We start from the raw sequence: 23,892 nt of genomic DNA, 5'->3' as shown, positions 1-23,892 counted from the left end.
CCAGCGCCGCCCGCCGGGACTGCAGCGCGCTGGGCGGGGCGCTATCCCGCCCCACCCTCACGGTCCCCCCCCCTCCCCCCCCCGGTCGTTCCAGGTGCCCTTCCGGGTGCCACGCCACTGGAGATCACGTAGTGGGAGCACCGAGGTTCCGTGCGGTCGGAGGCCAGCAAGCGAGGTCGCTAGGAGGGGGAACGGGTTAATCCCACCCAGAATTTATGGCTCACGTGAAGGGCAAGCGGGGAGGAGTCGGGCTGAGCAGGTGTGCCCGGTAGGGGGGTAAGAGTCAAGGAGGCTCCCCAGGCTGCCCCTCGGGCTCAAAACCTGCGGCTCTAGAGATACTGGGACAAGAAGGTGCTTTTGGACAAGTAGTGTCAAGAAGGCCTTGGCCCCTTCCAGACCAGCCAGAGCAGGAGGGCCAGATGTGGAATCTTGAGTCTCCACACTAACCGCAGCAGCAGCTCAGTGCATGCTCTGTTGGCCATTCCCATCCTCCCAAGTCCACCAGACATGAGGACCGGCATTGTCTGAAAATGTTTTTATTTAAAGCACAAAAATTGAGACATAACATATACATTTGTACATGAAGAAAAAAATACCAGAAAGTGTACAAAACCTTGGTCACTGCCATGATCAGTGGTTCTGGGGCTGAGTGGGCGGGCAGTCTGCACACTGCCTGGGGTTGGCCCCAGGTCCCAGGTGCAGGCAGTTGGCCAGCTTTTTGAGAAGTCCCTTCAGACCACACACCTGCCCCTGTAGATGGCCTTTAGAGGACAGGGCGCAGGTTTTATCTGTGGACTCCCAGGTGCCCATCGCACGGGACACACCTGAGGAATCCCCAGGACCTGTGACAGATGACCCAGGTTCCATGGGGGGGGGGGGGGTTACAGGGGAGCCCTCAGTAAAGTGGCTCATCAGTCCAGCATGAGGGATGAGGGATACAGTTCTGGACTGATTCTTCTGTCCCCCGGAAGAGTCATACACACGAGATATTGCTGAGGGGAGAAGGCAGAGTGGGGAAGAATCTGAGGCCACAGTTAAGGGCCACTGTCCCTCAGGAGGAGAGGATATCAAAACAAGGCCAAACCACACCAGGACAGTCAGACTCCATCCCCCTAGACAACTGTCAAAGGCTGTGCAAAGGACTACTTGGGGTCAATGTCCTCCATCCCTCCCATCCCCGAATCCCAGCCAACCCCACTGTACATTCAGTTAAGTCAACAGAGGGGAGAGGGCAAGGGCTCAGAGAGGGCCCCAGACGGCACACATGCCTCCCACACCAGGAAGGTGCAGAGGGCACTAAAGGGCTATAAATCTGGGAGAAACAGAAGGCAAGGAAGAGCCTGGGAGTGACCATGTCAGAGGCTCTGGAAGCCCAGAGACCACCTCAGAGTGATCTGGGGGACAGAGCTTTCCATCCACCTGGACTGCAGCTCATCTAAAGGGGGACCTAGGGAGACTACTCCCGCCTAGGCAGGAGAGAAAGGCAAGACTGTGGAAGCCAAAGGCTGGGCCTGTGGAGCCAGATGCAGGCCAGGCCTGCTGGGGGAGGAGTGGAGTCCCAGGACCCTGGCAGAGATAAAATTGCAGCCGGCATGGGCCCAGGTCAGCTGGTGATCCCAACTGTGTACACGTATGTGATGTATGTGGGTGTGTGTGTGTGTGCACGCGTGCATGTACCTGTGTAAGGGGAAGTGAACTACAGTCCCACGGCTTCGAACCTACCAAACCACCACCAGAGAAGGAAAGACAGCTTGTTTTTTTTCCTTTTTTCTCTTGTGTAAAAAAAAAGTCCCTGTCCCTCCCTCCCCTCCCCTCGGGCAGAATGGAGAGCTGGTAGCTGAGGAAGGAGGAAGGACTGTGCAAGACCCTTCCCAAGTCTGTGCTGGGCATAACCACTGTTTAAGGCACCCACGGAAAGTGCAGCTAGAAGGCAGGCGAGAGAAAAGGCTCGGGTAGAGGAAGCAGAGTCAGGAGGACTAGTTCCCCTGGAAGGCTCCTCGGGCAGCAGATGAGGCAGCACTGCGGAAGGTCCTGTTGCTGAAGATGCCCTGGGAAAACTCCTCCTGGGCCTGCTGGAAGCTGGCCCCTGTCCGGCGGTACAGGGAGTGCACCTACGGAAAGAGGCTGCAGTGAGAAGTGCGCCCTGGGGGCCCGCCTGACCTCCCACCCAGAAACTTGGTGACAACAGTCACTGGACCTCCAGGGCCTGGGAGGGGGGAGCCCAACTGCCTCCAAGGATGGGCATCTCCGAAGCGAAGGCAGGAAAGAGCTGCCTGCTTCCTCTGGCTGCTGTTGGCCCAGCACCCACCACTCACCCGCTTCAGAAGGAAGAGTGAGAGCACAGCACACAGAGTGAAGAAGCCAGCCACCACCATCATGATGATCGACACAGCCAAGTGGTCTTGCTTCAGCGTAGACAGGGCTGCGATCCAACCACTGTGAAGGGGGGGAGGAGGAAGCCAGAGGGGACACAGTGAGAGGGGGCCCCAGATGTCCCCATGAGGGGCTCTTTACGTGGCTGCTATAGACTTACCCGCCACCACCAGGCACCTCCCTGAGGCACAGAGCCATGGGCCAGAAGCCCCTGGGCTGTGAGAGCCCAGGCCTCTGTGAAAGCTGACAGACCCCATGTTGCCCTCAGACAGGAGTGGTCCAGCGGAGGGCCTTTTCCTGCCGCTCTAGAGGACACGGAAAGCCTGGCTGCTCACTCCCGAAGCCCACCCCCTGGAAGGAGGACCACTGGCCAACCCACTGCATTTATCCTGTCACCTCAGCAACTCCTTCGAGGACCCAGGGCAGCCCCTCTGCCTCCAGTCAGTCATGTCACCTTCCTGAGCCCCAGTGTCCTTATCTATCAGAGGGGAAAGTCTCCCATTTCTGGACTTAAAAACTTACTACAAAGCCACAGTTCTCAAAACAGTACCGTACTGGCACAAGGACATATAGATCAATGGAAAAGAACTGAGAGTCCAGAGAGTCCAAAAACAAACCGATACATCGACCATCAACTGATTTCTTTTTTAAAATATTTTTATCATTTTTAGATTTTATTTATTTATTCGACAGAGAGAGAGATGAGAGGCAGGCAGAGGGAGAGGGGGAAGCAGGCTCCCCGCTGAGCAAGGAGCCGGATGGGGGACTCAATCCCAGGACCCTGGGATCATGACCTGAACCAAAGGTAGAGGCTTAATCCACTGAGCCACCCAGGCGCCCCGATTAACTGATTTCTGACAAGGGTGCCAAGACACCGGTCTTTTCAACAAATGGCACTGGGCAGCCACAGGCAAAACAATGAAGCTGGACCCTGACTTCAGCCAGGCACAAATCTAACTCAAGATGGATCAGAGACCTAATACAAGCTAAAGCTAGAATGCTTAGAAGAAAACAGTTCACTCTCCATGACTCTGGGTTTAGCACTGGTTTTAGATATGACACCGAAAACATAAGCAACAGAAAGAAAAAAAATTGGACTTCATCAAAATTAAAACCTGTGCATCAAATGACAGTATCACAGAATGAAAAAATAATATACAGAAGGGGGGGAAATGTGTTAATCTGGTAAGTTAGTATCCAGAATATATAAAGAACTCGAAAACAAAATGGCAACCCAATTACCAGAGAAAGACCTGAATAGATATTCTTCAATGAAGAAACACAAATGGCCAAAAAGCACATAAAAGATGGCCAACATCATTAGTTATTCAGGAAATGCTAATCAAAACCACATTCGGGCACCTGCGTGGCTCAGTTGGTGACACACCCTGGGTTTTGGTCTCAGGGTCGTGGGTTCAGGCCCCATGTTGAGCGCCACGTTGCATGTGGAGCATACTTAAAAAAAAAAAAGGACCACCACAGTGAGATATACTTCTAGGTTGGGAACACAACAAAATAAAATAAGCACTGGTGAGGCTGCAGAAAAACGAGAGCCCTCGTATACTGCCAACGGAAATGGTGAGGCCATACGAGAACCCTCCTACACTGCGGCCACGCCACCACAGACTTAACACGTGACCCAGCAATTCCACTCCAGATACATACCCCGAAAGAACCCAAACCAGGTATTCATAGGCTTGTACAAAAATGTTCATAGCAGCACTGTTCAGAACAGCAAAAAGGTGGAAACTACCCCAGGGTGTGTCCACTGATGAATGGACAAGCGGACGGAAGAGTACTTCATAAAGAGGAGGGAAGTACTGAGCCATGTTACAGCGTGAGCCTTAAAAACATCACACTGAGGGGCACCTGGGTGGCTCAGTGGGTTAAAGCCTCTGCCTTCGGCTCGGGTCGTGATCCCAGGGTTCTGGGATTGAGCCCCGCATCGAGCTCTCTGCTCCGCGGGGAGCCTGCTTCCTCCTCTCTCTCTGCCTGCCTCTCTGCCTAGTTGTGATTTCTGTCAAATAAATAAAATATTAAAAAAAAAAAATCACACTGAGTGAGGCCAGCGTAAAAAGCCCCATACTGTATGGTTCCATTTAGACAAAATGTCCAGAGAAGGCAGATCCAGAGAGAGCGAGTGCGCGAGAGAGCGAGAGAGCAGCTTCATGGCTGCCAGGGACTCCGGGAAGGAGGAAGCAGGATGCCTGCTAAGTACAGTCTCCTCTCAGGGTGAAGCAAATGTTGAACTAACTAGTGGATGGAGCCGCCTAACACTGTGGACCTACTAAACGCCACTGAATTTTTTACTTTAAGATGTGTTAAGGGGTCACTAAAATTTTATGTTCTGTGTATTTTTTTTATTTTTATTTTTTTAAAGATGTTATTTATTTATTTGACAGACAGAGATCACAAGTAGGCAGAGAGAGAGGAGGAAGCAGGCTCCCTGCAAAGCAGAGAGCCCGATGCGGGGCTCGATCCCAGGACCCTGAGATCATGACCCGAGCCGAAGGCAGCGGCTTAATCCACTGAGCCACCCAGGCGCCCCTGTTCTGTGTATTTTATACTCGATAACAAGAAAGGGAGGTTCTATCCACCCAGCCGCGGGGGTTGGAAGGTGAGTTGGGGAGGCACTGGGAAGCCAGAGGCTGCGGAGCGCGTGAGGGGGCAGGACAGGGGGGCAGGCTCAGACCAGAATGCCAGCCTTCTGACTCCTGGCCTGGGAAGCAAAGAGCACTTACGCCACAGCCTGTCTTCCAGGATCTCACTGAGGGTAGTGAGTTATGACATTCTCAAAGAGAAAGGGGCAAGCCCAGAAACAGCAGGGTGAGATGGATGAGAGGTGGCGGGAGGGCAGCTGGCACACTCGGAGCACAAGGTGAGTCAGGCCCCTCCCTCCGCCCTGCATTTGCCAGCTCCGCTGGAGGGAAGAGACCAAAGTAGTGCAGCCCTTCCAGGCTCAGGCTCTCAGCCAAGCGGCTGCCTGACCTTTCTGTAATGTCCCCTGTGCACTGGGGCAGAAAGGAAAACATCAGCCGGCAGCTTTTCTTTTTGAGGCTAATTTTGAGCTGAGGACTCCAGCACCCAGGAAACTCAGGCCAGCTCTGTGCTCAAAGCCAATCCAGAAAAGGCTGGGGCTCCAGCTCCTGCCATTACAGGGTCTCTGGACAAAGTCACAGCACCAAGTCCACAAAAGGCCAGGGCCTCTGACGGCAGCTACCCAAACCCAAGGGCTCGCCTGGGGCCTGTAGAAGCAGCACCAGCCTCTGGGAGGGAACGGCTAGAGGAAAGGAAGAGGATGCAATTCCCCACAGGACGTAGCCCTGGTAGCCTAAGGGTTTGGGGCCAGTCCACCCACAACACCCCAGAAAGTGGTGAACAGGTGAGGCAGCAAGAGGTGACCAGTGAAGAATGGGAGGGGCAAAGGAGGACACCAGGCAGCCTGCCCCCCACCTTCCAGCCAGAGTGGAGGATGGGTCCTCTTGGAGGGCTCTGTGGGAGCGAGGAGACAGGGCAAGGGAGGTCAGGCCACCTCCAAAGCATCACCCCCTCATGCTGCCCCAGGACTCACCTGTCCCCCAGGCCAGGGATGCCTACCAACTGGATGATATAGATCCCTATTTGACAAAAAAATATGAAGAAGAACACAAAGAAGCTGAAAGAGTTGTCGGACCTGTGGAGAGAAGGGGAAACCCAAGGTCATAAGTGGGCCGGGGGTTCACTCCTCAGTATTCCTCACTTGGCATTAGGAGCCAGAAGGCAGGATGGGAGTGCAGACAGCTCCAGGGGATTAGTCACACTGGCCAGAGGACACAAACAGCCACAGCCATAATCAGAAAGGGCTTGCCACTAATTGCCCTCCAGTTTAAGGGGTCAATGCTTGACCCCTTACTCAAAGAGCTAATAAAGTTGCTCCCCAGAGGATGACATAAAGAACTTAATGGTCCATTTTCTGGGGTATGTACCTGCATTTCATAAGAGACAAGGAAATTGATGCCAAAGATAGAAATACCCAATAATAAAACCATTGGCTTGGGTCAAATAAAAAGGTATTTGGGGAGCACAGAACTGTAGACCAAACCTCCATCCCCATGTCCTCGAGGGCTGGTGTACTGCCCGCAGAGTGCATGGGAGGGTTCAGCCACCACCCGCCTCCTCTCCCTGGGGCCTGCTAGGCTCCCAAGTCTGAAAGCAGCAACAGGGAGGCACAATGCCACAAACGCTAGGGGTCTATGAGGTGGATCTACTCAGGCTCACAGTATCTATTCTCCACCAGCCCGTCTGCACTCTGCATTCAGCAGGCTCAAGAGTTACTGGGGAGGCAGGGGAGAGGCGGAAACAAGCTAGGAGTGATAAGCCATGCAGAGCTTATCAAAATGGACTCCCTAAAGCCTCTGAAGGGAGCTGAAGAAGCCCCGCCCACTTCCCAGTAACGCAGTAGACCGCATGGGAGCGGGTGGGAGCCCAAGGACCACTCTCTAGGTCTCCCGTGCCTAGTCCAAGGACAGTGCCCAGAGAAGACCCCGGATACAACATCTCAGGAAAATGGCTCCTGACCCCCGTCTGCTCGCACTGGGGATGAGAATGGGAAAGTGGATTCCCCACAACCCTGTTGTGCTCCAAGACTGGGATGGGGCCCCTGGGCATAAGGCCCTTGGCCTGCTACTTGGGATGCTAGCCATACACTCCCCTTGCCCCAGCCCGACTCACCTGAAGGCCTTATAGATGGGTCGGTACCAACAAAGGAAGGCACAGGGGGTGAAGATGATAAGCCACAGGATGGAAAGGCCGAAGTCCACTCCCTTGGAGCCGTCGACTAAGAACCAGGCCAGGCAAGCAAGCAGGTTCAGAAACAGAGTCACTGAATGCACTAGGAAGGGTGAGGAGAGAGACAGGCTGGTGCCGAGGGGACAGAAGGGCTCCCGGGCCCAGCAAACTAACCCCAGAGAGGATGTGAGGTCCCTACAGTGAGGGCATCAGCAGAAACACCAGTCCTTGGTCTGCACCGAGGCAGGGTGAGCTCCCAAATCCTGGTTTTTCTGGAGCAGCAAAACCAGGGACCAAACCAAGTTCCTAAAAGGTGAGGGTACAGCCCAAGCATATGAAGGAGGGCAGAGGGGGAAGGGGAGATGCAGACTCAAGGGCTGATCCCTGGGGAAGAAGTCTTTCAGTGACTCTTGTCCCTGGCCCTAGAGGACCCGCAGTGGAGCTATAGGGGGTCTTATATCCGCTCACACTCCTAGGAGCCAAAAGGCCTGTGGGGAGGGAAGCCCTTGCCAAAGGAGGGCCTTTCACAGGCAATGAGCTCCAGAGGAACTCTGCAGCCTCCTGCTAGTCCCACCCTACTCGATCTGTGGTGTGAACTGGGGTGAGTGGGCCCTTTCGGGGAGATTCCCAGGACAGGGAGTAGACAGTGGAGGGCCAATGTGTGGGCAGAAGGCACCCCCCCACCCTGACCCCAGCCCAGCCCTGAGAAGGCTGGAGTCTGCAGTGAGGAGCAGCCAGAGCACAGGCAGGGCTCTGGAGTTACACCCCACTTCCCCCTTGTGCTCAGAAGACAGGCCCGGACTCACACATCCAGAGATAGTACAGCATCTTGCATATCCGCTGGTAGTCAGCAGGGATCTCCACTGAGAAATCCTGATAGAAACAGGGCTTGACAGGGCACCAGAAGGGCAGGGGCGGCCAGTTGTTCTCTCTCACTGTGGGCAAACAAGCAATGCAGTCACGCTTGGCCTCTGTAGCAGCATGTGGGGTGCACACTCCTTGAGTTTATGGGCCAAACCAGGGCTCCCAGAAGGGGCCGGCAAGTGGGAGTCAGAGTCACTATCGGTAGGGAGTGGGATGGGCAAAGTGGCATGGGGCACGAATATCCACAAGCCACTCCAAGCTAATGGATCCCAAATTCACTGGGAAACAGAGCAAGACGACCTGAGTCATTATTTTTACAAACAACCAGCCCATAAATACAAGGAGTCATCATCACAAAGATGAGGGGGAGTCGCACACAGGACCAGTGCCCTACCCTAGCAAAACCCTCCAGAGCTGGGAAGGAGCATGGAAACAATCTATAGTTTGAGGACCACACTGCAGGTATCCCGGCCTCCACCTCGCTGCCCTTCCGGGCACTGGCACCAACGCCGCTGAGATGATCTAGAGCCCAACAGAGCTCCAGGGCTGCCCTGGCCCGAGCAGGCTCAGGGAAGGCTCCTGCATCAGGCATGCTGGCCCAGAGGCTGGCAGCCTCCCTTACCATGTAAGTTGGCCACTGTGTTCTGCAGCTCCCGCTCCTTGCGCTCTAGTTCGGCTGCTTTCCTGTCCAGTTCTTCCTGCTGCCGGAGGAGGCTTGCCTGTGCTGCGGAGGCCACAGCCTGAGGGACACAGAGGGTGGGGGGCAGTCGGACACAGGAGACAGAGGGACAGCATCAGCCTGAGCTGAAGGTGGGAGGGCCTTACCCCAGCTAGGGAGAGCCAATTCCAGCCCCATGGTGTCTTGGGGACCAGAGACCACCACAGAGATGCCAAGGCGACCTATCTCCTACTGCCTCAACACCTCTGTCCTCTTAGGTGTTAACCAGTCTTAGGCAGGGGTCGTCTCCCCTTCTTCCCTGAGCTTGAGAGGAGAGAACTACTCCCCATTCTAGAATCCAGGCAAAGTTCAATTACAGTGACCTTTGGGGTAACAGCAAAGGGAAAATGGCCTCACAAGAGACTAACCTGTACAGAACCCCGAAGAGCCACACCTCACCTGAAGAGCCTGGAGGGTGTGTGTGTGAAGGGGACACAGTGCAAACCTGCCAGCAGTGAGTGCAGGGGGAGGCATTGGAGGGCAGACCAAAGTGCACCTAGGGCCTCAGGGATTTAAGCACCACCCCACCCCACCCCCAGGAGCAGCCCCCTGACGTCCACCTGAACTGCCACCGGGTACATCCCAGGCCAGCGCCCTCGGCTGGGCCCTGCTCTGCCCGGCTCTGGTAACATTCACAGTCCAAGCTTTATCCCCTGTCCAGGAAGAGCAAGGCCTCCCAGGGAGGCATCTAGGGAGCGTCATGTGAGGCATTCCAGTGCAGGGTCCTGGGCCCCGCTCCTGCCAGGCGCTACAGCCACGGGCACCTGGCTCCTCCTAAAGTCTACAGTCCTTAGGCAGCGGATTTCAAACCAGTCACCTTGCGGGATGACCAGCCAGGCGTTATGTGTACATACATACGTGTGCGTGCGTGTGTACTCATACCCACACTCACTCTCTCGCTCTCTCCAAAGAATTCTCCGAAGAGCTGAGGCTGCCTTCAGGCCCCAGGGGCAAAAGCAGGACCAGAATTGACCACGCTGGAACCTGCTGAGGGTCTTGGCCCTCCCTCCCAAGTCCAGTCAGATGGTGGGAGCAGCTTGGGGCCCATGAGAGTCCAAAACCTGGCTCAGGCCTTGCCCTCACTCAGGCTCATCTACACTTTGCCTACCTTCGGAAGCTTTCGCGTGTAGCTGTCTCTGAGAATACTATCTCCTCCTAGCAGCATCTGCCTCTCTGAGAGCTCCCTCACTGCCAGGAGTCTGGTAGGCAGGAACTCGCTGGCCTGTCTAAGCAGGAGCTGCAACACACACTCCAGGGAGGGCCAAGGCCCCAGGGGTAGGAGGGATGGGGGGCAGGGGGGCAGGGTAGCAAGGTGATGGCAGAGAGGGTCAGGCATGAGGTAGACCAGAGCCCAGCATTTGGTGAAGGGACAAAGGGCAATAGGAAGGAAGGAAGACAGGAATGAAAGAGGTGAAAAAAAAAAAAGTGAGATTGTGAGAGAGAGAGATTCTGGGCCCCGAGTAAGAGAGGACAAACCAAAGGCTCCAGGAGGATCTGGAATGGCACAACAGGGGCAAATGCTCTTGCTCAGGACACCGAGGACTCCAGCCTGGTAAGCAGAGCTTTGTTTCTGGTGGTAGTAGTGGGGAGGGGTGAGGATCAAGGCTGGCTGAGCAGACCCTCTGCGTGCAAATGACCAGCTCCAAGGTCAAGAGGGCCCTTGAAGGGGAGCCGGGAATGAAGGCCCTCTGTCCACCCCCTCCCCCAATCTCAGGGCTCAGTTACTGGTCTGGGGGCTTCCCTTGCAGGAAAGGAGAGGCTAAAAGGATCTTTGTCAACAGTACCTGGGGGGTTGGCTGGGTTGGTTCCACTGAAGGCTGGAGAACCGCCGGCTGCGAGGGCCCAGGGAGCTGTGTGACAGGAACAGTTGTCGCTGCATTTGTCTGCATGGGACACACCAAAGGAGGCAGGTGAGTGGCTGCACCGGTCAGCCTGCCAATGAGGGGCATTGCCCCGGGGGCAGGCCTGGGCCTACCTTTGTGACTTCCTGGCCATCAATTGAGCCTCAGGCGCTGGGCAGTATGGTGCTTCACCCAGCACCTCTGGTCTCTTGCTGGAGCTCCAGCTCCCCAGCACAGTCCTGCTCTCTTCAGGGAAGGGCCCAGATCCCAGGGGAAGAACTGGTGACTTCTTCACCCTTCCTCCCACCCAAGCCCATGTTAGGGCTATCCCTTTGAGGACGGAAGTTTCTCAGAGCTGTTTCTGCCTCTGCCAAGGTTCCTTGCCCCAGAAACCCAGCACCAGCCAGAGGGCCCAGGGACTCAGAAAGAGGGCATGCTCACCAACCTCTGAGAAGGGGTTGAATTCCGCCAGGCCACCCTGTGGAGCACTGGTCAGCTGGGTCACAGAGGGATCCTGGGAAGGTAACAAAAAACAGCCGTGAGACACCCGGGAGAAGAGAGAACCTTGATGAAGGGGAGGGACATCACCGTCCCTTGGCCCCTCCCAGGGATACCTGGCTGGAGGGACACTGCTGAGGCCCTTCCTGGTGCCCTGAAAAGCCTCTCGGGAAGGCTCCTGTGCCCAGCCCCTGACACACCAGAGCTGTGATTTCTTTTCCCTTTCTGGAAAAGGACAAGTTCAGCCCCAATGACTTCCCAGGAGAGACCCAGAACAAGCTCCCCACTATGAGACCTCAGAATAGATACCACCCATGTCCTTTCCAGATTCAAAATGGTTCACAGCATTTACCTCCAGGGACTGGGAGGCGTGGGGGGCCAAGGAGGGGTGGTGTAGAGAATTATTTTTTACTTTATAACCTTTCTCTACTGTTGTATTTATTATTTTACAGAAAGCACTTATTCCTCTCCATTTTTAAAGGACAGTTTAAGGTTCTGGAACAAAAACGTGCTGCTGGCTGCCAGTGCTGGTTTTATTAAATCAGGCACACTTGCTAGGAATAGAGAGGCATGAAGGGCTCTGATGAAAAGCCGGGAAAATGTTTTGGGGCTTTTTTCTGGATTCTTTTCAAAAAATCCAAAAATGTCCTCAGAACACAGTCTTTTCCTGAGTTTTCCTTCCTGAGTCGTCCCTTCCCCATCTGACCTCTGCCAAGGCCAACCCTCTGGCCTAGGGCCTGCACAGCATTCCCTGTCATCTCCTTCTCCCCAGCAGCCCCCTGCTGGTCCAAGGTCAACGGGCAGTGGCCTCATCCTGCCCCCTCCACACCCTCTATCATCCATCCCTTCCCCTCCCCCTTCCCTGTATGTAATAGGTATGGGGCTCAGGTCCAGCTCCACAGGGACGCCTGGGCTCTGGAAGAAAGAGGTGTAAAGGATGGGCTCAGGGCCACTGGACTCTGCCAAGTTCCCGGTTACAAGGCCTCCCCGGCCCGCCTCTGTGTATCTAACCCTCCCAACCCCCAACCCTCACTACGGTCCATATGTTCCCGTTCTGCTGGCCCAGCTTCACCTCCACTAAATGGATTCTCAAACACGATATTCACATGAGACAGATCTTCAGAGGACAATCCCCTCACATGTCAGATGTGGAAACAGACACTCACCATGGCATTGTACTTGTCTTAGGTCTCAGAATGGCTGGCTCCCTATTCCGTATATTCACAAAACCAAGGGTCATCTATGAGTGTTCTCTCTGATGTTTTTCACACACACCAATTCTCATCTTCCCACCTGGGCCTCTGATTCCTGACCGGTGAGACTGGCTGGCTGGCCCCCGGGCCTAGCCCAGAGCTGGGCATGCAGCTCCAACTCCCTTCTTCTCTCTAGATACCTCATCTCTCTGCACCCCCACCCAATTTCCTCTGCGAAGAGGCCACCTGGCTATGTGCTCTCTGCTGGCCACCATCCCTGCCTAGTGGCCCCTGCAACTTGGGACAAAAGGACAAGGTGAGGTTCAGAAGGCCAGCTGAGCTGGAGGAACTGGCCTTGAGGTTATTCACTGGCTGAAAGACTAGCAGATTTCTTCCAGAATCACTGGGCTGGCTTCCTGCAAGAAAGATTTGGGGCTCGGGCTCTGTTCCCCTTTTCGACTCAGCAAAGCACCAAGACACAGCAGACTGTGTGAGCTGAAGTCATTGAAATCAGATCCACCATCCAGGGACTGGTTACCTGAGTCTGTGTCACAGGACAGAGGACAGAGGAGTGGCTCTGGTAGCAGTTTCGGGTGCTGGCCCACATGTCTGCCTGGGGCGCATATGTCTTAACAGGCAACCTCCAGACCATGAAGAGAGGTCACTTCCTTTACCAAGGTCAGCCAGAAGAGGATTCTGGGGGTGGGCGAGCTGACTACTCTGCCTATAGTGAGCTCTCTCCTCCTTTTTTCTAAAATCTTCAGCACTTGGTCCTGGACCCCTCACCAGACTCACCGCAAATACTATCTCGGCTAGCAGGCCGTAAACCTCTGTGGCCAGATGCCTCTGTGTCTAGTTCAAACTTCCAGCTCCTAGTGTTTGGTGAAGGGATTGATGTAGAGCAGAAGCTCATGGGATCTCAAAGCTGATGTTCGAGAGTACCTGCTGAGTGCTCTCCTCCACTTTCTCTGGGGAGGTACTGCCCCAAAGCTAGGGGGCGCCCGTGCCATTGCAGCAGCCCCAGGACCCAGGAGCACCCTGCCTCAGAAGAGGGGCCTAGAACACTCCGGCAGGCCTGGGCTCCTTCTGAAAGATGAGAAGCTCAGGCCTGGTGGGAGAGGAAGGGAGCTGACATTTACTAAGGGTCTACTATGTGATGCTAGGGTGAAGTTCTAGTCACCCCAGAACAGGTCACGTTGTCAAGCCGTCAGATATGAAGGTTCTTTTTTTTTTTTTTTTTTTTTTTTAAAGATTTTATTTATTTATTTGACAGAGAGAGAGATCACAAGTAGGCAGAGAGGCAGGCAGAGAGAGAGGAAGAAGCAGGCTCCCCGCGGAGCAGAGAGCCCGACGCGGGGCTCGATCCCAGGACCCCGAGATCATGACCCGAGCCGAAGGCAGCGGCTTAATCCACTGAGCCACCCAGGCGCCCCAGATATGAAGGTTCTACCAGCCTTCTTCAACCTGATTCCTTGAAAGAATTATGGCCCAACGCCCTAAGGCAGCCACCGTCTGCAATGAGTTGCCTTCTCCCCCGTGCATCTACAATAGTTCTGGTTCTAACCCATCCTTGAGAGAACGGAGAAAACCCTCACTTCAACCAGCTTCCATGCTCTGCAGCTCAGCTGAGCAGCCCTGGCCGAGAAAAGCTACACCCCCCCATCCCCAACTTCAACATCATGACCACCCTGTGAGGAATGATTCTCTTTAGTTTGCGGCTGGAAAAAGCACCAGCCCACAAAGGGGAAGTAGGTTTGTCCAAGATCGCAGGGATAGTGGCTGAGCCGGATCCTGAATTTGTCTATCTCCAGGGACACGGTGGCAAGCCTGAGAGGGGAAGGCTTGTTCAGCAGTGCACCCCCAAAGCCTGCTGCAGTTGACAAACAGAGGGTGCTCCATGTGTGGCTGAATGAAGGAACCCTGCTCCTGAGGAAAACAGATAGGGCATGTGACTCACCAGGACAATGGTTTCTGTTCAGTTTTTTATTCCTGGACTTTAGGAAGTCCTTAGGGGACACTCATGGCAGGAGACATGCAGAGTCTTGCACAAAAGACCACACTGGCTGGTCTGAATGAAGACCCTCGGCTTCTACTCCGAACCACAAATAAGAAGTCCACAGCAGCTACATCCTTTCCTACTCGCCAAACGTCAGCTGACTCGTAAGTGGGTCAAGTAGTTATTTTCAAGAGATGACAAGAGCTGAGTTTCACCTATAGAGAGGTAACCCAAAACCCACTTGGTACACAAAGGACTCAGACTGCCTGATGCCCTTTGCCGAATCTGTAAAAAAGAAAATGAGCCTGCACTCAGTTCTTTCCATTCAGGGAACAGTCCGGGTGTGAGGGACACACCAAGACAAGGAGGGTACATTGCCCTCCCAGAGCCAATGATTGATGATTCTAGCAGAGACATGTGTGCACAGCAAAAGAGCCCAGAGCAGAGTGAAGAAGGGAAGGGAGGAGAAGGGAGGGGAGACCCCGGAGGAGAGGAGAGGCTCACCACCGCTGGAGAAGGGGAACCCTTCATGGAGACACAATGTCAGGGAACAGAGGGAAAAGAGGTGGGCAGGCAGGCAGGCTGGAGCTCGGCTGGGAAGGGCTGGGGAAAAACATATTTGTTTCCAGTCTGGCAGTCACTTTCCATGTCACAGGTCCTGGTTGCGCTTGAGCTGTGACTTTGCCATCCTACACTCCACCTAAGCTCCCCGTGTGGGATTTATTTCAGGCTCCAAATAAACGCATTAAATAAACACCTCATGAATAACAACAACAACAAAAACACTCAGCCATTCTCTCTGAGAGGCAGTTAACAATACTTTGGAACCTCTGTGAAATCCTATTTGCTTTGGAGACAAGGCTGTGTGTCATATGACAAAAAAAGGGCAATCCTCCCCAGACTGGCTGGCTGGGTCCCAAGTGAAAAGAGCCACAGTGAACCTTGGTACTCTCTTACCTGAGAACCCATCCTGGGGAAATAGGATAAAAATACGTAAAAATCTGGATCTGCAAAGATGTTTATTGCACCAGTATTTACAATAGGAAGGAAAAAATCAGGGTTGCCTGGGTGGCTCAGTTGGTTGAGCATTTGATTTTGGTTTCCACTCAGGTCATGATCTCAGGGTTGTGAGAGAGCCCTGCGTCAGGCTCCGCGCTCAGCGAGGAGTCTGCCTGAGATTCTGTCTCTCTCCCTCTGCCTCTCCCCCAACTCACTCTCATTCTCTCTCTCTCTAAGAAATAAATTTTAAAAAAAGGGGGGGGGGACACCTGGCTGGCTCAGTGGGTTAAAGCCTCTACCTTTAGCTCAGGTCATGATCCCAGGGGCCTGGGATCGAGCCCCGCATCAGGCTCTCTGCTTGGAGGGGAGCCTGCTTCCTCCTCTCTCTCTCTGCCTGCCTCTCTGCCTACTTGTGGTCTTGTCAAATAAATAAATAAAATATTTTTTAAAAAATCCAGAATCAACTTAAACGTCCGATGATAGTGAGCAAAGAATGTTTTGGTACACATCCTCCCCAATGGTCTAAACAGCTGTTAAAGATCATAGCTACAGACACAGGGCAGCAACATAGAAAAGTGCTTTGTTATACGAATCCCAAATAACAATTTTGTCAAAAGCGCTCATATGAAGAGACTGGCAGGAAAATACATCAAAATAGCAATGGTTTCAAAAGGCAAGAAATTGCAATGATCTATTTTGTCTTCCAAATTTTCCATGTGATTACGTTATTTTTCCCTTCAAAGCACACATACCCACGCATTTTTAAAAAGAGCCTGAGGACCCACCAAATGAGCAAGGTGCAGGCAGGGCCTCTCTCTCCCAGGAAAGTGAGGCTAAACCACCGGCCAGACTCCCAAGGCCTTCCTGGCCCTGGCGCCGGTGCCCGGGGCAGGGCCTGTCTGCGGTCATACCAACCACCTGCCCCCTCCTTCCACCTTTGTCTCCTCCCTACGCAAACCATCCCACACCAAGCACAGGGCTAGGATGCTGGAAAAAAGCCTTGGCTCCTGTCCTCAAGAAGCGGACAGTGCAGAGAACCAGTAGGCAGGAGGGGAAGTGTGGCAGGAGGCACCCTGGAAGCAGGTAAGGCCAGGCACCTTCACGGGGGAAGAAGGGACTAAGCGCTTGGGGAGGCAGGGAAGGCTGTATACTCAGGCGCTGCCTGAGCTGGATCTTGAGTGATGACAGACGTGTAGCAAGCACGGAGGAGGGAGGCAAGAGCAGCATTCGCAAAGGCACAGCAGCTCTACAGGATGTGGGGCGACCCCGTCGGGGGGCTGCCAGAATTCACCCAAGGCAGGACCAAGGACATTGAAGTTTACTGAAAACGCTGCAAGAGAGCACCAGGCAGGACAGCAAAGGAGAGACAGTCTGCCATGAGGCAGGGCAGGGGAGAGGGGGCTGTCAGGAAAGGGAAGTGAGGAGGTATGGGAACATATGGAATTTTCCTTTTTTGGTACCTGTGCCTGGGTGTAAGCAGCCCATTTGGTCAGCCGGGGCTCACGGATCTTCTGCGCTGGGCCACTTAACAAGCCTGTTTGCATTCAGCTACAGGGGTCACTGTGGGTCCTTTTACCTGACTCAGGTTTCCAGTGCTCAGGTCTGACGCTTAAAACCAACTTCTAGGGTGCCTGAGTGGCTCAGTTAAGCATCTGACTCGGTTTCGGCTCAGGTCATGATCTCAGGGTGGTGAGATCAAGATGAGGGTTGGGCTCCGTGCTTAGTGGGGGATCTGCTTGAGATTCTCCCTCTCCTGCCCCTCCCCCTGCTCTAAAACAATCTTTAAAAAAATAAAATAAATCATAAAAATAAATAAATAAAAGCAGCCTCTACACAGGAGAAGGCTCCGATGGCTGTGGAGTGAAGAGTGGAGAGAGAGGAGCCAGGAATGCCAAGGAACCAGCCTGAAGCAGGGGTCAGGCCAGGCTGCCAGAGTTTGGACTCCACCTGTGGGCAGTGCTGGACAGCTGGAGACGGGTGTCTGCCACAGTGAGGACAGTGCAGTGATCGGGGAGAGAGGCCTGGACAGGACCACAGTCCCCAGGGGTGACAGAGAGAACTGGCATAACAACTGGGAGTGGAGAAGGGGGGACAGACTCCAGACACCTCGCTTGGGGAGATGCCATGGGCTCTGCCACTCTCTGAGCCAGAAAGGGGAAGGGAAGTTGAGGGACAGGGTGGCCAGCCTGGGTGTCTGGTGAACAAGGGCAGTGATCACAGGGGAAGGAGAACAAGTTTTTCAGGAGTGGGAGTGTGGGAACAGGGAGAAGCCCAGAGAAGATACCCAGCTGGTCTGGAGATAACTATGGATGAGGTCTGCTTGACTGGCAGGCAACCTGCAGGCGAGATGTGGGAATACTGGTCTGAAGCTCAGGAGGAGGTGAGGGCTAGAGTCCTAGATGTGGTTGGTTCATCTGTTTTCTTGAACTCACAACAATCAAGAGTTGCCCTCTACCAATTGAGCGCCTAGACCTGGGATGGCGGGGACACAGATGCTCCTTGGAAGCCACAGTGAGAGGAGAACGCCTCCCCTCCGGGCCCCACCCGCCCTGTTCTGACCTCAAGCATTCTAGCTGGCTGTTTCTTTCCAGCTCCTCCCAGGGTGCAGGCTGAAGACCCTGAGGGCAAAGCGTCCTCTGCCTGAACCGAAACTACCCCCTGAAGCAACAAGGGCTGTCTCAGCCACAGACTCCACATGTGACTGACTTGAAGACAATGAGCAATTTAACCATCACAGCCTGCCTGGCACACCGACCTTTGTCCCACACTTTCCCGAGATAAGGCTAGCCTCCCCCCCCCCCCCCCCCCCCCCCCCCCCGACTTTGGAGATGTCTTTGAGATGCTAGCTAGGCCTCACGGCAATAAACGCTCTTGTTTCACCACCGCTCATCTCTCTGCCTCTGGGCAGAGAGTCAGGGGCAAGTGGCTGAACCTGCTTTGTTTGGGTCCCCAGGGCCATGTGGTCCTGTACTTGTGCCGGCTACAATGCAAGTGGAAGAACTTACTCAGAGAGGTCTACAGTGAGAACAAAGTCAAGGACAGAACTCCAGCTTTCACAGCCTACAAAGAGGTGGAAGGCGGTGAGAGTCCCAGCATTAAAGAGGCCAGGACAGAGAAAACAACCCGAGGGACTGGCCAAGCAACTAAGTGTGCCTCAAGTAGCGGATGTGTCCCAGGCCCACGGTGGGAAAGTGGAAGACATGACTGGGGCTGGGCTGCAACAGCATGCGGAAGCTCCATTACCTGAAATAGGAACTACCCTCTCTTCCCATCCAGCGGGCTCTCTGCACCCCGCCTATCCCTGTCTACCACAGGACTCTGCCTTTCCTCCTCAGATCCCTCACTGCTCCTTCTAGCAAGTCTTGACTGCCCTCATCACACCCAGCATTACCGTGAACAGATCAGAAGTTCTGGCAGGTCATGTGCTGCTCATTTACCCCTGTCTCCTGCGCAGGCCCTTGGAGCGGCAGGAGCTCAGTGATGTGCCTAAATGTGTCAGCATCTCAAGGGAGCACTGCCGGACAGGTCATGCCTTGCTAATGCACACGCGCTCTTCTCTGAAAGAGTGGCGAGAACCCCCTTGTTTGTCCTGGTTAAGTATTATCACTGCTCAGAACACAGGATTATCCTACTCCAAGTAGCTGCAAAGACAACAGAAGTGTGGGGCTCCAGTTCTGCTGTATCTCTAGCCAGGCACTTTCTAGCACCCAGCCTGGCTCCAGGTGCCAGCCAGAGAGGCAGGGAGACGACTCCCACCCCCCGTCTGGCAGCTGTCTGGACGCCCACTGTCTGAACTTCACCGTTTTCAACTTTCTCGAGACAGTGCTCCTATTCCGCAGGAAAGTTCTAACGGGCCCATCTGGTGGGTTTAAGAATCCCGGCAGTTACAGTCAAAGGGGAGCCCACCCTCTCTGGGAAGTGGCAAAGCCTGCATGTCTGAGCAGGGAGCTTTGTTCACGCCCAAATCACGTTTCTGCCACCACTTTCTCCTCCCACAGGAGAGAAACGTTTTAAATCCTTGGGAAGCAGCCACACTGCTGAGATTATCTTTTATTTCGAGGAGGCAAGTGTCAAAGTGATATTGTGTGATCTGGCAACCCACGACACTGAAAGGTTTTGTCTGTTCAAGCGATGCCAGCCACTTTACTCCCCCTACTCGAGATTGATGCCGTCTGCCTGGGGCAATGTGGCAGATGCGCCCAGGAGGAAAGCGGCCCTGGCACAGGCCTGGGTGACCTGCTTGCCAGCAGGCTACTGAAAACTCCAACCGGCGTGCCAGTGCCCACCTCCAGCCCTCTCCTTCCCCACCCAACAAGCCCTTCCAGAGAAGCTTTGGGGAGCAAACCGAGAGAGGGCGGAGCAGAGGCACCACAGTAAAAGGGGGTGAGGGAGTGCCTGGGAGGTTGTGAAATCCTTAATCCTTGGCTTGCACTTTCCTGCTTCCTCCTGGAAGTTTGGTAAAATCCTCTGCTGCGCTCTTGTGACAACTCTGAGCTCACAGCTCTTATTGGGCAGGGAGTTTGCTAAGAATCCCAATTATAACTCTAGGCAAAGACGCCTAGGCTTCTTTAAATTTCAAGGCACAGCGGAAGTTGCATGGCCTATTACAAGAGCTGGCAGAAAAAGGATTCCATGGCTGGATAACTTTGGAAAGTGCTGGGTCAGACAAAGTTGAGCAAATGTCTTTACTGTAAGATTGCTCAGAGCCTTTCCCAAACTAACAAGCCTTGCCAATCTGCAACAAAAATGGAATACAGAGTGATTCCCAAATTTATTTGACTACATAACCCTGAGTACCTTTCAGGACTGGTATTACTCAGAAGATATGCTGCTAAAAAGCACAGTATAATCTGTACTATTCCAGCCCCACACACTGTTTTGGGGGGAAGGACTAGCGTAGCTAACACTAATTAGTGTGTACTAACTAAAACTCACTTAACTAGTACTAATCAACCCTACCAGTACTCTCATTTCAAGAATGGGGGCAATTGCGGCACCTAGGTGGCTCAGTCGTTGGGCATCTCCCTTCGGCTCAGGTCATGATCCCAGGATCTTGGGATGGAACCCCACACCAGGCTCCCGCCTCAACTGGGAGCCTGCTTCTCCCTCTCCCACTCCTCCTGCTTGCGTTCCCTCTCTCACTGAATCTCTCTGTCAAATAAGTAAATAAATAAAATCTTAAAAAAAAAATAGGGGCAGCGATGATGAAGATACATTCTTTCCTTAGCAGGCCTAAATAACCCCAATGCAGTTTAGGACCAATATGTGCTCCTTCCTGCTACGAATTAGCTGGTAACTCTAGCATGCCCCGTTCTCTGGGTTCCTGGTTTCCTCCTCTCTAGACTAAGGGGTTACAATAGATTTCTGAGGATGCCCTGACTCTTTAACAGTCCACCATGGACTCTGAACACTAAGCATACTTTCATGACCCACCATGGAGTGACAGAAAACATGACTCTGCTCTGAAAGCTAGCTAGGTGTGACAGTTGTGGAGCCTATCGCCACTCCCCTTACTCTCTCCTGAGCTTCGTGCTAACACCCTGGGTAAATGAAGCTGGGCTCACACCTAGTCACCCCAGGGCTACACCCTCCCAATGTCCCAGCCCTGGCAGGCAGGGAAGCAAACACTTCCATCACAAGGATGGGGAGGGCAGCTCTCCAGGAGAGTCTGAAGGCCCCACGTCCAAAGCTCCTTCTCCCCGTGGGGCTGTATGCCAAGAGGAAAAACCCAGTCCAGCATAAGAAGGAGCAGAGTCACAGCCAGCCAGCTTCCGTCTTCCCACACAGGATTCCCCACCAGATGCTGCTCTTTACAGGACCACAGCTGCTTCCTGTCCTGCCATATCCTGGAGCTGCCTGACAGACAGACTGTCTCGCTTGAATGCAGAAGTTACTTTTACCACAATTTGCACAATCACTCCTGGGGCTGAAGATGTGGTTTAAGCCTAAGACTTTCAAGCTGCTATTAATACAGGGCAGCGCTCAGGCCAATTATCTCGTCCACTGCTACCGCTGGAGACAAGTTCTCTGCATCTCCAGAGGACTGCCTCTCAGGTAGAAACAGACATTTTATTTCTGATTCTGACAAGGAAAAAAAAAACAAAAAGCCAACCATTACACAGAACGCATTCCAAGACACTACTAGATCCTTACTAAAACTCAAAGTCCAGTGTTATAAAGCAGTTTTGTAATTAAACTAAACTCTAACCAGATGACACTGATAGAAAAAAAAGATGCAAATGTTTTTTCTTTACTCAACTAATAAAGATGAAGGCATTACGTAAGAGACAAGGTCCCTGCAAAGGTTCCATCAAGAAGCATTAAGCGGCAAGAGGAATGTTTAGGACTTACAAAGACCAAGCTACTAAAATTTGCCCTGAGGGCTCCCTTTGACTAAATACCTTGAGACCATGAAAGAGGGATAGAAAATTCACTCTGATAGTGTACAATTATTCCCTGCTGGTCTCCTTTGTCTTTGCTCTGATCTTTGAAGGAATTCAAGGTGAGAAAACTCATGCGGAGAGTTGCAGGAGGATCCCTCTAAGTACTTCCCCGACACCTGCAGGAAACTTTGCAGCTGCCAGTGACCAGAATAAAATACAAGCATGATGAGTTAATGCGCCTGGTGACATCCTGACAGAGCAGAAACCTCGGGGCTCATAAATCACCAGTCAGCACAATCAAGCTTCCCTAGAACTGGTTTTGAGCAGACATAAAATAAGAGGCACAGGAGATCTGGAGCTAAGAGGCTTCACAGGCTTTCCAAAGCCCTTTACTGGGGAAACAGAATACCCCTGCACCCTCAGCTCAAAGACAGAAAGGTTTCAGCTTTAAGTAGAAGACTTCTTCCGCGATCCTTTGCTCAAAAGATCAGGCCAGCTCAAAGGTCGACACATCTCAACTACCCTAACAACACACACAGGTCCATCAGACTGCACTTCTCCCGCTTCAAGACCCTCAGGCCCTTCCCCCTCCCTAAACCTGGGCTATCTCTCCTATCTAGCCAAATCCCAGTCCAAACTAGACCCGTGGCCAAGGTGTGGCATTCGTATCAAGTCTATATTTCAGTGTGCGTTGGCTACCCACCCTCCCCCGACCTTCCTTTCCTAGCAAATCTCAGTGGGTCTCCTACACCTTGTAGACTAGTTTGGCTGTTCGGCGGAGGCTGGGGGAGGGATAGGGGGTGGAAGGAGAGCTGAAATTGGAATCTTCCCACATTCCTCCTTCCTAGTAGAGGCTTCCACCTCTCCATTATGTTGTTTTCACCTCCTTTCCTAACGTGACTCAAGTAAGATGTCTTCCCAAGACTGCGGGATGGGGTAGCCACACTTCCCCCTCCGTTGAAGTTGCTTCTCTCCCCTACACTGGGGGTCTCCCTGACCGCGTCTGGTTCAGCTCCTTTCCCTAGCAGGGTCCAGTCAGAGGGGCGACACCGAGGAGCTAGAGGGTCCCACCACTTCTCTCCAAGCTACAGCGCCCCGCCCCCTCCTCAGTTACACCTGCTGCTAGTCCCGCCCCACAGGCACTACGATAGGCCAGTCCTCAGAGCCCATTCTCCCATTGGGCAGACAGCCTGTCTCTTCCACGCCACGTCTCCCGGCTCCCCCGAAAGAGGCCCGGGCCGCGGCCTATGGCACTAGAGAGAATTGAGTTGGGGGCTCTACCTGGAAGGGGTTTACGTCCACTGGGTCTGCGAAGGGGTTGGTGTCGAAGGACGACATGGCGGTCGGGGGCTGACGAGCGAGCTCCGCCAACGCTTCTGCCTCCGGGCACCCAGACCCAGCGGCGCTCTCGGTGCAGACCCTCCACTTCCGGGAGCGAGGCAGTCGTTCTGGCGCAGGCGCAGCGCCCTCTCAGGGGGGCGTGGTCCTTGACGTCACAGAGATCCGCCCCGCCCTCCCGTCCAGCCCACTACAGAGCGGCGGTGGGCGTTCGGCTTCTATTTGCTCCTTACCTTCCATTGCTTCTTACCGGAGCTTACTTGTGCTCCGCACTGGGGACAGCACCCAGGCTCGAGGGAGCGGGAGCCGGAGCCGGAGACGTTCCCAGTAGCCTCTCCAACTTCCTCTTTCCAACTTCGTTTTGGAAAATTCCCAAGTAAACTCTGCTAAGTGGAGTCAGAAAGTTAAATCCTTAATTTCCCTCGAGGGCAAGTTTGGAAAGTCGCACTGGTCCAGGCAGGAGACAAGTGTGAGCCCATTTCGGCGGGAGTGGGGAACAGAGTTCCTGACCCGACAGGACTTCGCTGAGCTAGGCGAAGATTCTGGTCGTAGAGCCCAGGAGAGGGGTTCTTCTTGGAAGAACCGACTGTGCATCTGTCCCACACAGGTGCTGAGCCCTGATTCTTTTAGGTCTTGACTTCTGCGGTCAAGTTTTATCGTTTTAGTGATGAGGATCCCTGAGCCCAAGACTGTTTTAGGGTCTGAGCTGGGATTTGAATCTGGACATCAAGCATTTGTTAAATGAGTGAGGGATTTCAGCAATGGGGGAGATGCTCTCCACTACCCTTATTTCTTCATACTCTTCTGCTTCGTTCATTTGTGCTGCCACCGAATCCAGCCACTATCATTCCTTACCCAGCTCTGGTACAGGGCTGCTAATTGGTCTATTGTTGTTTATGTTGTAACCAAAGATAGCTTTAAA

At 53.6% G+C, this 23,892-nt stretch overlaps 1 protein-coding gene across 2 annotated transcripts; it reads right to left on the bottom strand.

Annotated features, from left to right (window-relative positions):
- Positions 1 to 1,662: 1,662 nt before the first annotated feature.
- SCAMP2 (secretory carrier membrane protein 2) lies at positions 1,663 to 23,069 on the bottom strand. 2 transcript variants are annotated; one of them, XM_046007098.1, is made up of 10 exons: positions 22,914 to 23,069; positions 11,009 to 11,077; positions 10,507 to 10,605; positions 9,831 to 9,959; positions 8,627 to 8,744; positions 7,947 to 8,075; positions 7,084 to 7,243; positions 5,945 to 6,046; positions 2,316 to 2,436; positions 1,663 to 2,111 (listed from the first exon to the last, which is right to left on the bottom strand). In XM_046007098.1, the coding sequence occupies exons 1-10, from the start codon at positions 22,968 to 22,970 to the stop codon at positions 1,977 to 1,979; spliced, it is 1,119 nt and encodes a 372-aa protein (XP_045863054.1). In that variant the 5' UTR covers positions 22,971 to 23,069; the 3' UTR covers positions 1,663 to 1,976. The 2 variants fall into 2 exon arrangements, with proteins under 2 accessions (XP_045863054.1, XP_045863053.1); XM_046007097.1 differs by lacking the exon at positions 9,831 to 9,959.
- Between the last annotated feature and the right edge of the window lie 823 nt (positions 23,070 to 23,892).

This window comes from Meles meles, chromosome 6, assembly GCF_922984935.1.
Source record: "Meles meles chromosome 6, mMelMel3.1 paternal haplotype, whole genome shotgun sequence".
Lineage (NCBI taxonomy): Eukaryota > Metazoa > Chordata > Mammalia > Carnivora > Mustelidae > Meles > Meles meles.
This window is presented reverse-complemented; position numbering and strand designations above follow the sequence as displayed.

Excerpts from the sequence above, each read along its gene's own strand:
- SCAMP2 (XM_046007098.1), bottom strand. The coding sequence starts at position 22,970 with ATGTCGTCCTTCGACACCAACCCCTTCGCAGACCCAGTGGACGTAAAC. Across the intron at positions 8,745-9,830 it reads ACACGCGAAAGCTTCCGAAG|GCTGTGGCCTCCGCAGCACA; the intron begins GTAGGCAAAGTG and ends TGTGTCCCTCAG. Across the intron at positions 7,244-7,946 it reads GCTGTACTATCTCTGGATGT|TGCATTCAGTGACTCTGTTT; the intron begins GTGAGTCCGGGC and ends CACCCTTCCTAG.